This window comes from Vollenhovia emeryi, unplaced genomic scaffold (assembly GCF_000949405.1).
Source record: "Vollenhovia emeryi isolate VEMERY1.0 unplaced genomic scaffold, V.emery_V1.0 DF939148.1, whole genome shotgun sequence".
NCBI lineage: Eukaryota > Metazoa > Arthropoda > Insecta > Hymenoptera > Formicidae > Vollenhovia > Vollenhovia emeryi.
This window is the reverse complement of record NW_011967218.1, coordinates 284,725-300,663: the sequence shown is the minus strand read 5'-3', so window position 1 is coordinate 300,663 and position 15,939 is coordinate 284,725. Positions and strand designations below refer to the sequence as shown.

Below are 15,939 nucleotides of genomic sequence, written 5' to 3'. Positions count from 1 at the left end.
CTGTACACGTAAGCCATTTAATTTGTATATTACACAAATGTTTCCGTGAACTGACACTTTTTAGGTTAGAAAGGTGCAAAAGTGCAGAATCACTCCAGCATCCCCTTAAATTCGCGGCATATTTGTTTTACCGTTTTTTTACTTGGTCGCTGCGATGCCTCTTATCGTTGATGTACATACAAAAGCAGGGCGATGAAGTATGCATGGGGGAGCATTATGTTTTCATCGGAAAGCTTTTATGAACGAAACGCAATTTAATTTTTCAGCCAAACCGAATGCGATGCTGGGTTTGCAAGTGAGCGACGGCATCGAGAGCAGCCAGCCGGCGTATCTGCGCGTATCGGCTTACCCGTTGCAGATCAAGCTGACGCACAATACCGGCCTCATTGTGGTGCACCGTTCGTATTCTTATCTGACACCGGCGAATCTCTCGTTCGCCACGAACTCGGACGACAACACGATCGACATTCGTTACGACGTCGTCTCGCCGCCGCAGTTCGGTGTTTTGCAGAAATTGAAAGACATTTCCGGCAGCTGGGCGAACGTAGGCCACTTCACCAGCCGGGACGTGGAATTGCACGCCGTCCGTTACCTCCATAACGTCGGCAGTCCTAATCAGGACGAGTTTAAATTCCAAGCGAGCGTGCGCGAAGTGAAGACGCAGCAGACCTACGACTTCCGTATTACGTTCATCGACCTCGAGCTGAGGGAGGCCAGAAGGGTGCCTATTAATCTCACCAATGCGTCGAACGTGACTATCGCGAGCAACCACTTGAGGTACCAGACGAATCCGCTAGTTACGTCGCCGAGCAAGATCGTGTTCACTCTTACAACGGGACCAAGATACGGCAGCCTATTTCTGTTCGATCGCAAACTCGCGGCGGCCGACACCTTCACGCAGGAAGACATCGAGGCCGACAGGCTGAGCTACCGTCTGTTCGGCAGATCCTATTCCAACATTCTCGACGAAATAACGTTTAAAGTTAACGCGCCTCAATGCGTCGACATACACGCCAACTTGAAAGTTCGATATTATCTCGGCAAGAACAGCAAATCGCTGGAGGGCATGGAGAATTTGAAAGTTGACGAGGGCTCTAAAGTATCTCTGAGAATCACGCATGTGAATCCGAGGGAATACGGTGTATCCTCTCTGATGTACAACCTTACGGCGAAGCCGCGTCACGGCTGGCTCTCGATCGCGAACGGTTCGATGTCGCAGGATCGAAAAAATGTCTCGTCCTTCACGTTCGACGACATATCGACGCAGGCGGTATATTATGTGCACGACAATTCCGAGACAAAGGAGGACTCCTTCGAGTTTGTGGCGATATCCGTCGACTCGACGGATTTTATGTACGTCGGCAAATTTCGAATCGAGATCATCATGAAGAACGACAATCCGCCAGAGCGGACGGTCGATAGGATTTTTCACGTCGTGCTGAGGGGCGAAAAAGTGATAACAAATAGAGATCTCGCGTACACGGACAAGGACATCGGTACCGCGGCGAGCGAGCTCGTTTACACGAGGAGGGACGGCCGGAAAAGTGAGTTATACAAGGTGACCAATCCCTCGGTACAGATACGCGAGTTTTCGCAGCAAGACATCGACGACGGTACAATACTTGTCCGCCATCAGGGAGATGAGCGCGAGAAAATTGAATTCGGCATCACCGACGGTCACTTTTACAGGACCGGCGTTTTCGAGATTCAGGCCAGCCCGCCGTACATCAGGTTACGCGAGAGCGACGGCTCGGTCGTCCAGTTCAACAAATCCGTGGTGCTGCAGTCGAAAGAATTGGAGATAGAAACGAACGTGTACACCACGGAGAAGGACGTAAAGTACAGCGTATGGGAGAAACCGAAGAATGGTATACTGATGAAGCACGGTAGAGAGTTAAACAGTTTTACGGAGGACGATCTGAAGCACGGCGGTGTGTTGTACAAGCATCTGGGTGGATCTTTAACGAGAGACACTTTCAGATTCAAGGTGTTCGTTAAGGGCGCGGACGCCGACGGCGTGTTCACAATCAGGGTCTACCCGGAGAGCTACTGGGAAGCGTTGATTATTCAAAGCAACAAGACGATATTCGTCGAGGAGGCCACCAGCGTTCTGCTGAATCGGAAGAGCCTCGAGATAATGCATCCTAAAATATCGCCCACCGAAATCGTCTATTACGTGCGAGAGTGGCCGCAGAACGGCTACCTGGATCTACAGATCCACGACGAGCACAGCGAGGAGATGAGGGAGGAGTACAGCGGCAACGCGGTGAAGCAATTCGAGCAGAGTCTGATAAACGACAACCGCGTTTTCTACGTTCAATCGGTGATGAATCAAACGAACGACCGTTTCGTCGTCGACGTTACCAACGGTATTACGTGGTTACGCGGCCTAAGTGTGAATTTCGCGATAGTGCCGGAGAAACTCTACGTCGAGGCGAGGAGCTTCAACGTGGTGGAGGGGAAGGGCGCGATACTGAGCGAAACAAACTTCTTGGTCGTGACGCCGTATTACGTCGGCAAGGTATCAGATTATAGAGTACTAGAGAAGCCAAGGCACGGCACGATTCTCGATTCCACCAAGAACACACAGGTGAAGAAGTTTTCACAAAAGCACCTGAGCGCCGGAGTCATAGTGTACAAACACAACGGGGACGAGTTTTTGAACGATTCCTTCAGGATGGTGGTTACCGCTGGCGATAAGATGAGCGAGCCCTTTGACGTATCAGTTGTCGTTCAGCCGGTTAACGACGAGATTCCCGTGTTAGTCAATAGAACTAAGCTAAACGTTTGGCAAGGCGGATCCGTCACCTTGACGTCGGCAAACTTAGCGGCTATAGATAATGACACTGCCCCGTTCGATATAACGTTCAACGTTACTGGAGTGAGAAATGGATACATCTCATTAATCACTTCGCCCGACGTGGACATTTATAATTTTACGCAGAGGCAAGTCAATGAACTGCAAGTGGTGTTCACGCATACGAGTAAGTATATCGCAATGTTCAGAAATAGTAATTTAACTCTAAACCCGAACGGAGAGAATTCTCTTTCGAAATTTATCCTCAAAATTTCGTAATCGCAGGACAATTCGGCATTTTTATGGATTTTTTTTATGAGACTTTTTTCAACTGGTAATTGTACCGAGGGGGGAAACCGCTGAGGGCATTGTGGTGTACAGATTTGCGGCAGTACTGGGCATTCTTGGGCATTAGGCCTTGCTGGGGCATTAAAAAGATAAAATAAGATAATAAGATAAAGTAATGCTCACTAGACATTAGTGGGCATTGGTGTGCAAGATTTTGGCCAGCGGTTTCCCTCTCAAATTGTACTTAGTACTTACTAGTAAAATGTATAGTACACAGTTGAAAAATGTGTGTTAAATTTAACAGATGTCACATGTCCCAAACAGTCCGCACACAATTTAACACAGTTAACGCAAATTTTTGTGTTAATTTAACATAATATGGATATACTAAATAATCACACCAATACTCTGTTAATATTTTAACACAACATAAATGCAAATCTCAAAATAATTTGAAATTTTGTGTAAAATCAACACACTTTTAATGACAAAATGAATTTAACAAAATTTAATTGTTATATTTTACAGTAATAAGTCAAATGGCTGTTTGAAATTACTCTCACTTATGTTATATAGAATAAAATCAATATTTTATTCTGTAAATTTTAACAGATAAATTTTGTTACTAATATTATAGAGCATATGTATTGTGTCAGATCAAAAATAAGTACACATTGTGTTGTTTTAACATTTCTCTTCAGTTATTTTAATAATTTTACATTTGATGTCAATTAACACGAGTGTAATATGTTAAAGTAACACATGAATGCGTTAAACATTTAGCACAAAAGTTTTAACCGGCATTTTTTTTTAACAAGAAAACAAATTTTCCAACTGCGTAAACTTTCAAGAAAACTCTCATAAAATTCTTCAAAATGCCATGTTGTCTCACGATCACTTGATTTTCAGGATAAAGTTTAGTGTAAACAGACGAGTTAAAAGTGAAATAAATGATTTGAAGAATTTACAGTACAAGGCTGTTTCAGAGAATTAAGCTGCAATTATATTTTTTAAATTAATAACGTTGCAAACTTAATGCGAGATTCGCGTGAAGGGGTAGAAGTGTATGATGCCTTTTCTTTTCAGACGGATCGGACGGCGAGTTGAATTTTGTTTTAAGCGACGGCGTACACACGAGCAAGTCTTACACGATTTTGGTCGCCACAAAGCCAATTCGTCTGAATATCGAACACAATATGCCCCTTAATGTCTTCCCCCTTACTAGGAAATTAATATCAGACAAGCTCTTATTAACGACGTGTTCTGACGAAGCGAGGGAGATTAGATACACTGTGCGAAATGGGCCCCATTTAGGCAAAGTTATAATGGAGACAAGTGAAGGGGTATGGCTTGAGGTCGAGCGATTTACTCAGAGAGATATAAACAATAGCAAAGTGATTTACGAGCACACCAAGCAGTTCATGGACCTCACGGCCAACGACTCTTTCACATTCGACATCGAGGCGCACTTCGCTGGAACTTTAACAAATCAGGTACCGAGTGTGAAGAGAAAATTTTATATCTATCGTAAATATCTTCCATTGCGTGCATCGTATTTTATAATTTATAAAAGACGGCACTCTCAGTTAAGAAGTTCAACGTCTTTGGTATTTAAAACTAAGAACTTGAAGAAGAAACGTTGTTTCTAACGGTCTACTTTCTCTATGTTCGGCAGGTTTTCCAAATAGATATATCAGTCTCGAGCGGGGGCTTAGACAGGTATATTTCTACGAAAAACGTGAGAGTCATGGAAGGCGGCTCCGCGGAGGTGATCATGAATATAAGCGGCATCGTGTCATTTCTACAAATTAACGCCGGGATCCCGAGCCCGGCGGTGCTATCGCGATTGGTTCACCAACCCAGTCACGGACACGTGATGCTTCTACCGGACTTAAACGTGACTACTTTCACACAGCCGCAGATCGAGGGTGGAAAAATCGCCTACTATCACGATCACTCCGACACGTTGGAAGACCGCGTTCAATTTTCCTTGTACTTGACACCCGGCCACGTGTTACTCTGCAACACCAGCATTCCCGTCGTCGTCGTGCCGATCAACGACCAGCCCTTCAAACTCGTCACCAACAACCCGTTCATCACGGTCGTGCAAAATCAAAATCAAACCATCACTCGGGAGAACCTGCTGACCACCGATCCCGACACGCCGCCGGAAGAAATTCAGTACGACGTGATTTCGGGGCCGACATTCGGCAGACTGCTGCTCCTGCCGTTGGATCAAAACATTTCGGAAGTGCGCCCCGTGGAAAAATTCACCCAGTCCGACGTGGATTCTAATCGAGTGGTGTACGAGCACAACGGGACGCTGCAGACCGCTTCCTTCTACTTCAGGGTCTCGGATGGTGCCTACAATCCGATGTATACCGTCTTCAACGTCCACGTTTTGGCTATACGGCTGAATGTGACGGTACCCGGACCGGTGACCTTGCAGCAAGGCTCGAATGTGGCGCTTATCTCGGAGAACGACGTTAAGCTCGACACAAACGCGCGACAAGACCTGGTGATCTACGAGATTACGACGCATCCGCGATACGGAATACTGTACGTGCGGGACGGCGCCGCGGCGACGTTCAGGCAGACCGATCTGTTGTCGAAGAGCGTGATGTTCATGCAGACCGACATGACGGTGTCGAACGACAGTCTGGAACTGTCGGCGCGATTGAGCGGCTTCGAGCAGAAGCACATACGCGTAGAGATCAAGGTCGTGCCTCTCATGATCATGGGCTCGATGACGGCGTTGGCGGGCGAGAAGAATCGGATAATTTTGCAATACTTGGACGCGACGCCCCTGGCAAAGTTAACGACCAGCAATCCCCTTTACACCATCGTGAGGAAGCCCAAGTACGCCAAGATCAAGAGGATTATCAGAAGCTCCTCGTCGTCCGGCGAGAAGAGAGGCGCGCGCGAGCGAGAGGTGGCACGTTTCTCACACCAGGAGATCATCTCCGGGGTGATATATCTGGTGTGCAGGAAAATACCGTCGATAGACGGTGTCGCGGACAGCTTCAGCTTCATTCTCGCGGCGTCGATTTTCCAGCCGGCCGTGGGCGACTTCGAGTTCCACATCAAGCTCGACATAGACGATGACAATATCACTCTGGGCGGTCCGATGGATCCGGTCGGCCACGAGGGCGAGATGGCGATCGCGCCGAACATGAGCAACGATTACTTGCTGATCCTCGGCATGCTGCTCGGGGTCTTCCTCCTCGGCGTGGTCGTGATTATCACAATCAGGTGTCGGCACAACAAGTACAAGCACGCCGAGGAAGAGAAACCGGAGCCCACGCCCGCCGTCGGGGTGATGCCGCTTCCCAGACCTCCGGATCACTTGATGCCCGCCACCCCGCATCTCAAGCCCTTCGGTAACGATCACAACAGCGTTACGGCCAGCACGCCCCTGCCGATGTTGCCGTCGACGTTGCCCCAGTGTAAAGTGATACCCTTAAGCCCCCTGGAAAGCGGCTCCGAGGTCGACGTATCCGCGAGATATCCCTACGGCGTGGCGGACGGCGATGAATGGAATAGCTTCGACACTTCCGATCTACCTTGCCAGTCGGCCACGACTCAAAGGACCAAGAAGAACCCGTTGCTGAGGAGGGATCAATACTGGGTCTAGCAGGAGAGGAACACGCTGCGGTTTACGCGAAGAAAGCCGTAGCGTATCTCGACGTGTTTCATGCGAACGTTGAAACTATCGTGGATATCATGGACCTGATGTGCCTAAGGAAAGTGAAATCTACGAGTTTGCGGAAATTGTTCGTCAAAGATGATCGCGCCGGACGATGTATCGAACGATGCAATAACGTTTGACGTGTTTTGGTGGAAAACTCAGTGATCATCGGCATCTCATCTCGATGCATCTCGATTCTAATTCAAGAGAAAAGCGAAAGGGACTCCTAGACTGCAGAAGAGAGACCTTTGGATCGAAAAGGATCAATGATCGTTAATTCGCGATCCGGGATAGTTCGCAGTGTCTCGTGTACTATTAGCCTAAAACGATATAAACGGGAAACCTAGATCTTCTTGAATGTCACGACTATCGCCGCTATCACGAGCTCAATGTGCCTAAGAAATGTCTGACTCTGCTGACATTCTTTCCATTAATCGCAACACGACGACTTTTCGTATGTTCACACGTTCCTTCCTTCCGGCGGATTGAAATAAATTCGGTCGTTGAAAAGGCAGACCCGACTGTTCGCTAAAGCGAGACTTTTTACACGACAAATTCGATTCTGGTCTAACAATAAGCGTAAAGTCCGTCGGTTCACTGGCTCGTTCTAGAGTGCAGATTTTTCGAAAAATTTTATGTTCCTTTACCTCCTTCCATTTTTACACCTTTTTTAAATCTAGGATAGTAAGATCGTTATATAAAAGTGGCATTTATCGATCCCTACTGTCGTAAGTTCCAGATAAGAATCGCAGCATTAAGATTAAAAATAAAAATGATGGAACTTTCGCTCTTAAGCTATAAAACAAAGGAAGCGTCGAGTAAGCGGGATAATACAGGAACTGTGTAACATTGTACAATGCAAATATACACAATGTAATCGAGAATATGTATGTTCCTGTTACTTGTTACTCGCCACCGAGAGAACGCAAATGCATTCATATTTCTCTGTACTCAAATTTCGACATATCTTTTTATACCGCCGTATTGTCAAACTTGCTTTATTTTCCTCCGATATAGATCTCGCGTACAATCGGTACAATCATTTCGTTCGACTATTGTTCCCGCGACTGTTCCCATGTCACTCGTATCGTGCGTCGGACAAACGATAAAGTGACAATTAACATTTGCCCGAAACACGAAAAGATCGAGCCGCTCTTTTTTTTACGGCAATACGATAACACGTAATTTTACGTAATGACAGGCATTGAATTACGGCTCTTGTTAAAAACGTGTCGTAACAGCAGACGAACAACTTTTTTTCTCCGATTAATTGTATCGGCAATAGTAAAAACGATTAATCAGTGGCGTCATTTCTACGAATAATCCTTTTCTTACATATTTCTCACGGTGAATCGTCACAATTATCTCGGAATTACGTAGAATATCGTCTACGGGACGCACAATTCTCATCCGTTTCTACGCAAGCTTCAACGAGCGATTAGACACTAGGCGACGCCAAATAAAACGATTATTTGACGTATTTTAAACGCGAACTAGCAGTAACAGTCGAAGTCTATAAGCTGTTTTTTACACGAGTGAGAATAGAATCTTTTCTACTACGAATCGTTGACGCGCAGCGAGTTCGTAATTCATAAGCGATGAACGGGGTTGTGCGTGCGCGATTTCAGTATTATCTGAGAAAAATTTATTAAATAGAGGCGTGTTAACGAATTCGTTGATTCTTAAGAAAAATTTTACCTTACGTTATCCTTGAATTCATGGTAATCCCAATGAATCCACTTTCGGTCCACGTCGTATAAATACGGTCCGTGTTAAATTTTCACCAATTCACACAACGATAATTGTACAATTAAATCACATTGACACCATACGGTAGGCAAGTTATTAAGTGAAAGTTGTACGTTAACGATGAGACTATGATGTCAATTCCATTCGAATCATATAAATTAATTAGATTAATATAGTAAATATTGGAAAATTTAACTAGATCTTTTATCAGATTTTGTTCTTACGGAGCCTTCACAGGAAAGATGTGAAAAGGAAAGACATTATTATTTTATCTTTAATAAAGTAATAATAACGATGATAGCCTTTAAAAAAAACAGAGAAGGCCCGAACTGCTTAGGACATGAAATTACAACGAATTGACAGAAATAGAACCGCGTTTGTGAAAATTCAAGCAAACATCTGGCTGAAAGTGGATTAATGGGAATTTCTCTAAAATTAGAAGTGTATCTAATAAAACAATCTAATGTGAATGTTGATTATAGCGATCATAATGATATTATATGTATATATATTATAATGCGTACAACACACACTCCTATGTAGAACGTGCTGTTCCATGAATTCATAGCATATACGCGTTAATAGATTTAATTAAAAACATTTTATCGAGAGAATCAAAGAGAAAAAGAGGAAAAGTGTGAAAGAACGAGACTGAGAGAGCGAGCGAGCGAGAGAGAGAGAGAGAATGAGAGAGAGAGAGAGAGAGAGAGAGAGAGAGAGAGAGAGAGAGAGAGAGAGAGAGCCCGTTCGTTGATTCATGAATATGTTAAATGCGAACTGTTAGGCTTTTTTACATCCACCAAAAGTGAACTGATCCGAGTGCCAAACTTCTATAATCTATGATATATAATTACCATAGGACTTGTATTTTCCCTGCCGACTGAATGCATTACTCTTCTAACTCTAATAAATTGAATGTGCGATGTTAAGTAAACCCTGGTCTGATTTCTTATTTATTATATTGCGACGGCTAATCTTTTATTAACGTTATTATTTCACATTATTATTATCTGCATAACTAACGTCCTAAGTAAACGGTTTTCCATATTGGTTTCATGTATATACCTCCTTCAATTCTAAGCAAATTCTTGTTATTGCAAACATAGAAGTTAAGAAATTTATTTTAAAGTTTTCGTGCATATATTATATGCAATTAAGTTCAGGAAAATACTCTCGTTTGATTTAAATAATACCAGTAGATAACAAAAAATCATTTATTTAAACTAAATCCAATAAAATCTTTAATCCTAATCGTTTTCGCGATACGTGCGAATGGCTTTTATTTGTACCGATTAATGTTAGTCTATTAAATCAAACTTTAATTGTGTGCATACATCTCATATTTTTCAGACGCGGAAAAGAGAAAATGGAAGATTTGCGAACAAGATAACTTATTTGTTGCTTAAGCTCCCAATATCGCTACGAATGAAACGTTGGTTTACGACGAGTATCATCTTATGCATCGAACTTATGCATCTCGTAATTTGTTTCCGGCGTAATGGCATATAATGAAACTTTCGATAAAATGAAATAATTTCCAGTTTCGTTCTCCACGTATGACATAAACAACAACGTGTACATAAATCATAGTTAAAAATTGCATTCTCTAATATCCGAATCAAAATTCATCACTCACTGTGTTCCAACACGTTCATCACCATCATAATTGCGTGATGATACTCGTCGTAAACCAATATTGCACGTAGCAACAATTTTTTCGCGACTGAATTTTCATGATTAAAAGTACCCTGGTAAAAATTTTTCCAAAATTTTCACATATCTAATGTGCTATAATATTTATGTAAATTTTATTATATTGTGATTTACAATGCCAACAGTAATCAATGACTTAACGATAATTTAAATACAAATACAATTAGCTGTTATTTATTAGGCACTTATTAAGCACATTTGAGAAGAAAAATTATACATTTGGCCTGCGCCTGAAATTCAATCAATAAAGTAGCTATCGTAAATCGGTGTGAACGTTTTCGATTGGGAAGACAGTAAAAATGAGAGAGAAACACTGCCTGCAAACGATTCATCATTGGCACGAGACAGCTCGTTGTCCGCGACGACGTCATGATTTACTTAAAATATCGAATCAAATGCGAATCGTTTTTTGTATTCAACAATTCGATACATACCGATTACGCATGTAAGTAGAATTTTAGATAAGATTATTAGCCAAGAGCAAAACGGTGACTAGTTAGATTATTGAAGTAAAAACGTGAGACTTTTAATAATCCACCAAATAAAATTTAGTAATACCATCGAATAAATGCCTTAAGCAGAGAACCTCTTATAAATCGGCAGTATGGACTGAGACAAGCAAATATTGTACTTATATTCTGCAAAACATTGCTGGAAAAATGTATGTAACTCGGCTATTTCTTGCAGAATAAATAAGAATTGAGTGCCATAATTCATTTAAGTACGATAGTTGCGTTTTGTATTTGTATTTAAATTATCGTTAAGTCATTGATTACTGTTGGCATTGTAAATCACAATATGATAAAGTTTCAATTATTTGTAGAGCTGTGAAAAAGCTATTCGAAATGCAATCGAATCAAAGTGTTTAAAGTTTGAAGAGCTCTGGGAGCGAAAATTTCAAATAAGCCCTAATTAAAAACGATTATAAAAGGAAACATATATAGGCAACTATTTTCTCGCCTGTTCGTATCGCGTGGTGTTACTTTCATTAAAATTCGGACTGCGAATTTACGGGAAATAAGAAGAAACTTTGCAGCATTTTTTTTAAACGAGTAGGCGCCGGTAAAATGTTCTCGTAAGAAACAACCGGATTTTATTAGTGGCTTCCTTTTCGATTTATTTTCAAGGGTTCGCGACAAGATTTGCGCTCACTCTCCATAGATCGAGACGATCGTTAGTATCCGCGATTTATAGCTCCCTCGCGATCAGATAAAAATCTGATAGCTCTAGAAGTATACGAAATGCTCCCAACGTTAAATAAAACGATCGAGATAACGAGAAGATTTCAATTATCCGCGATATTTATATTTATAATTATTTAGAAAAAAGATACACGAGTCTCTTACCGCGCAATAATTATACTTCCTATTGAAGCAACGTATGAGATTAATATTATTGCAATAGCGGCATAAGATACCTAAATTTCCCGGGAAATAAAATTGTCATCAATGTCTCACGGTCATTAAACATTAAAAATTAATGTCTCAATTAAGTTCATTATAAAACATAACCTATTAAGTATTCAAATGTATAGATATCTCTTAATGAAACATTACAAGATATTTCTAAAATGCTTCATCTCAAATATTTTAACGTATCCCTCATACTGATTAAATTTCGGTTTTCACCAATGTCGTTTAGATCTTTGGTCTTAATTCATCCTTTGTCTCTTTCTAAGGGGACAGTTAGATGAATTAAACTAAGATCAAAGTTAAACGACGTGAAAATAAGACTGATAATTTATATGAAATCTATGTAAGAAGTTGTTCGCTTTCGCAATGAGATATTTGTTCAACCTCATATTATTATATCTTTTCGCAAGTAAGTAATATAAAATCGATATATAACAAACACATAATAAACATGCACATGGATGGGCTATGAAAAAGTAGAATAAACTGGACGTGTGCTAAAATCAGTGTAATTAATATTCATTAAACTGTTTTGTTAAATAAACTTGTTAGAATATATATCATACGATAGGGAGGTAATTTTCATCCATTTCTTATTTATATTTATAATATATATACTCGTATATACAGATTATAAAAGATTTCTAAGTGTTGCATTTTGCATTTATAGTTTATACAATATTTAATCCTGGTTGAGTTATAAAAAGAGTCGGGATAAATCTTATTTTAAAGATTTCATCTCAAAATTTTATACTTAGAGAATTAAAGGGAGATAAAATTATATAAACAACGATGAATATTCAATGGGCGTTTAAATTTCAATTTGATAAAATTATATAGTTATTAAGTAATGAGAATAACTTTCTGTCATTTATAGATATCAATTGTGATCTTATTTAATTTTCTACTTAATATACGTTGATTCAATCTTCACCGTTCATGAATTATGAATTACCGTAAAGATACCTAAAAATTAAATACTTAAAAATCAACTCATCATTATAAAAAAATGATACTATTCTACTAGTTGTATTTTTATTTTATTTTCTCCTTTTATACCGTTCATGCTTCATTGTCTGTCTCAATAATGATTTCAAAATTTTGACCACTTGCATAATTTTAAAATGTTAAAAATTAATGTCTTGATTAAATGAATTGTAAAACGTAATCTGTATTAAATGACAAATAAGCATCTCTGAAGAAATATTAGAAGCTATACTAAACTTTGAAACTACGATCGTACTCTAAAATTGTCCAAATTATTAATATTTTGTATCTTTATGGTAATTTTTAATTACTTGAAAATCCGTGCATAAGATGACGAAGTTTTCGACAAGAAGAGTAAGGATGATTCCCACCCGACTTATAAGTAACATATCTTTCATGCGAAAATGCTTCTCGCACGCATAAGTCGATAAATAAATGTATTCTCTCGACAATTAAATATCTACTTTATTCCAGCCCATCCATCTTAAGGCAATGAATCCTGATATTTTATATAATGTACGTTCTTAACGTTTCATAGGGAATGGACAAAATAATGTCTACAACTGGAGAAATACACCATTTGTTTTATTATTAAAAGATATCATTAATAAACCGAGTAGTGTATTTTCCTGCCACACTGAGAAAAAAAGTTTATAAAAATGTATTTCTGGCACATAATGTTTATTTTACTGAAATAAACATTATGTGCCGCAAATAAATTTCCAAAGACTCTTTTCTCAGTGCAGGTGTCCATATTATTTTGTCTGTTTTCTGAAAATTCTACAGTTTTCACGGATTCGTTTCCTCGATTTAAAAAATAAGCGTTTATTTCTTACTCACCGATACGATGCGCAGTAGCGGAGTTGCGGCGCTACGTTGACCTGCAACACACAAATGCAAAATCTAAATTAGCACACTTGAATAACGCAATTAACACTTTTAAAAGATTTAATAATTCTATCCGAATTAAACGAACATGCTATTAATCTTTCAGGTACCGCGAATAAAACATTATACAATTTCCGCGGAGAAATCTTCCGCGAGCGTAAGCTTTCGTAGAAAATGGCAAAGATTTTCTTTTTTTTATCATATACAAATCATGCAGCGAGCGTTCGTGGCAAATCGTTCGAACCGGCGACTCGAGTGAAAGGAAAGGAAAATGAATTGATTCGAACGAACAAACATGCTATTCATCTTTCAGGTACCGCGAATAAAACATTATACAATTTCCGCGGAGAAATCTTCCGCGAGCGTAAGCTTTCGTAGAAAATGGCAAAGATTTTCCTTTTTTTTATCATATACAAATCATGCAGCGAGCGTTCGTGGCAAATCGTTCGAACCGGCGACTCGAGTGAAAGGAAAGGAAAATGAATTGATCTGAAACGAAGTTAAACAAATGACGATACTCACCACAGGGTTGCTCCGCCGTTGCCCGATGCCTCCCAGGCCGGCGCCTCCTCTCAGGTGCCGTCAGTTTGCGTCGTCACAAACACTCGCACAACACTCGCGAAAGAGAAGCTAATTACGATCGCGCGCGCCAATTGCCCGAGTAACGTGCCACGCTTTCGTACACGAGAAGACGAGCCGCTCGACATCGATGGCGTCGCGCAAAATGGCGGGAACGTTTCGGCTCGAACTCCAAGACACGCATCAATTTCACGCGTGTCGCTCGTCTCGCGAGAGAAGGGACTGAACGCGGGCGTTGGCCGAGCGATCTCGCGCGAATGTTTCTTCCGCCGTTCCACGAGAAGACTCGGCTGTAGCTGCGCGCTCGCGGCGATACGAAATTGAACCTGGAGCTTGGTATTCCGGCGGCGCACGAAGATACGCGGCCGGCTGCGCAAAAGATCCTGGCCGGAGGATTTTCCCGCGAGATACGCGTCTCCGTGAATCGTCAAGGCACGAGCGCCGAACAACTAATGCCGCGCGATTGTTAAACTCGATCGTTAAACTCACCGCGATCGCGCGTGTCGTCGCGAAACGCATCGGCAATGACCATATCGAGCGCGGGATCCGTTCGCTGCGTGTCCGCGCCGCTGCGCTAATGGACGAGACAACATGGCGCCGTTTCCCAGCACCGCTCGGTACTACGAGAGTTCAGTTAGATCACTGCATTATCACGTGCACACTGTGTCTCGCGTATATCCACGGAAAATACGCACATTGACGAGCAATCGACCGCCAAATAACCTAGCGGTTGACGGCGTCCCCGTACAGGGGAAAAAAACAAAAAAAAGTATGCGACGCGCGGAACATTCTCGAACTGACTGACCGACTAGTACGTAACGGCCGCGGCGGCGCGCTAATACACGGATCAAGTCGACGCCGGGATTCCGTCACTTGGATTTCTCTCGCGTACCGTATCATGAATAAACGCGCAAATTCACACGCAAAATCCACGCGTTGACCACTGCTCGGCGCGTCCGCGGCTCTTCTTTACTCACTCGACGTACGTCGCAGGCAGGGGCGAACAATAGGCGACGATTCGACGGTCCGCGCGCGTTCCCGTAATCTTGCGCTCCGTGAAACGAAGAACAGTGTCCTGGAGTATCTACGAAGTCGACAAGCTCGGTCGCGCGGCGTCGCCGCACGTCGTCGGTAACACTCGCGTCGGCGGCGCGGAAGGTAATGCGACGCGCGGAACATTCTCGAACTGACTGACCGACCAGCACGCAGCGGCCCCGCGGCGGCGCTACACGAGCGACGACACTATTCGAATCAAGTCGACGACGGGATTCCGTCATTTCGATTTCTCTCTCGCGTACCGTATCACGAATAAACGCGTAAATGCACACGCAAAGCCCACGCGTTGACCACTGCTCGACGCGTTCGCGGCTCTTCTTTACTCACTCGATGTACGTCGCAGCAGGCGCGAACACTCGATGTATGTACATACATCGCAGGCAGGCGCGAACAATAGGCGGCGATTCGACGGCCCGCTTCCCGTATCTTGCGCTCCGTGAAACAAGGAACAATGTCCTACAGCATCTACGAAGTCGACGAGCTCGATCGCGCGGCCGTGGCGTCCTTGAATCACGCGTAAAACGATCACACACGTTGCCCCGTGGCGTACGTGCCGGCGGCTCGAACGGTAATACGGCGGGCGGCCGCGGCGGCTCGAGTGGCGCGCGCTACTGCGCAGGTCTCGAGCCGCCGCCGCCGCCGCCGCCGCCGCCGCATCGCATTACCGTTCGAGCCACCGGCGCGTACGCCACGGGACGAATTCGCGATTGTTTCTCGCGTGGTTGGTTGCTCAAATGAATTTTAATTTTAAAATATGATAATATACATATACATATATGTAT

General features: G+C 42.6%; 1 protein-coding gene across 1 annotated transcript in view; it reads left to right on the top strand.

Moving 5' to 3' along the window:
• LOC105565975 (chondroitin sulfate proteoglycan 4-like) overlaps nucleotides 1-9,166 on the top strand; it is a 55,185-nt gene extending 46,019 nt beyond the window's left edge. Inside the window, exons 8-10 of the mRNA XM_012019611.1 lie at nucleotides 199-2,984; nucleotides 4,172-4,578; nucleotides 4,761-9,166. Of these exons, the coding sequence (XP_011875001.1) occupies nucleotides 199-2,984; nucleotides 4,172-4,578; nucleotides 4,761-6,719 (5,152 nt within the window). The 3' untranslated portion in view covers nucleotides 6,720-9,166. The remainder of the gene's footprint in view (nucleotides 1-198; nucleotides 2,985-4,171; nucleotides 4,579-4,760) is intronic.
• Nucleotides 9,167-15,939: the final 6,773 nt, after the last annotated feature.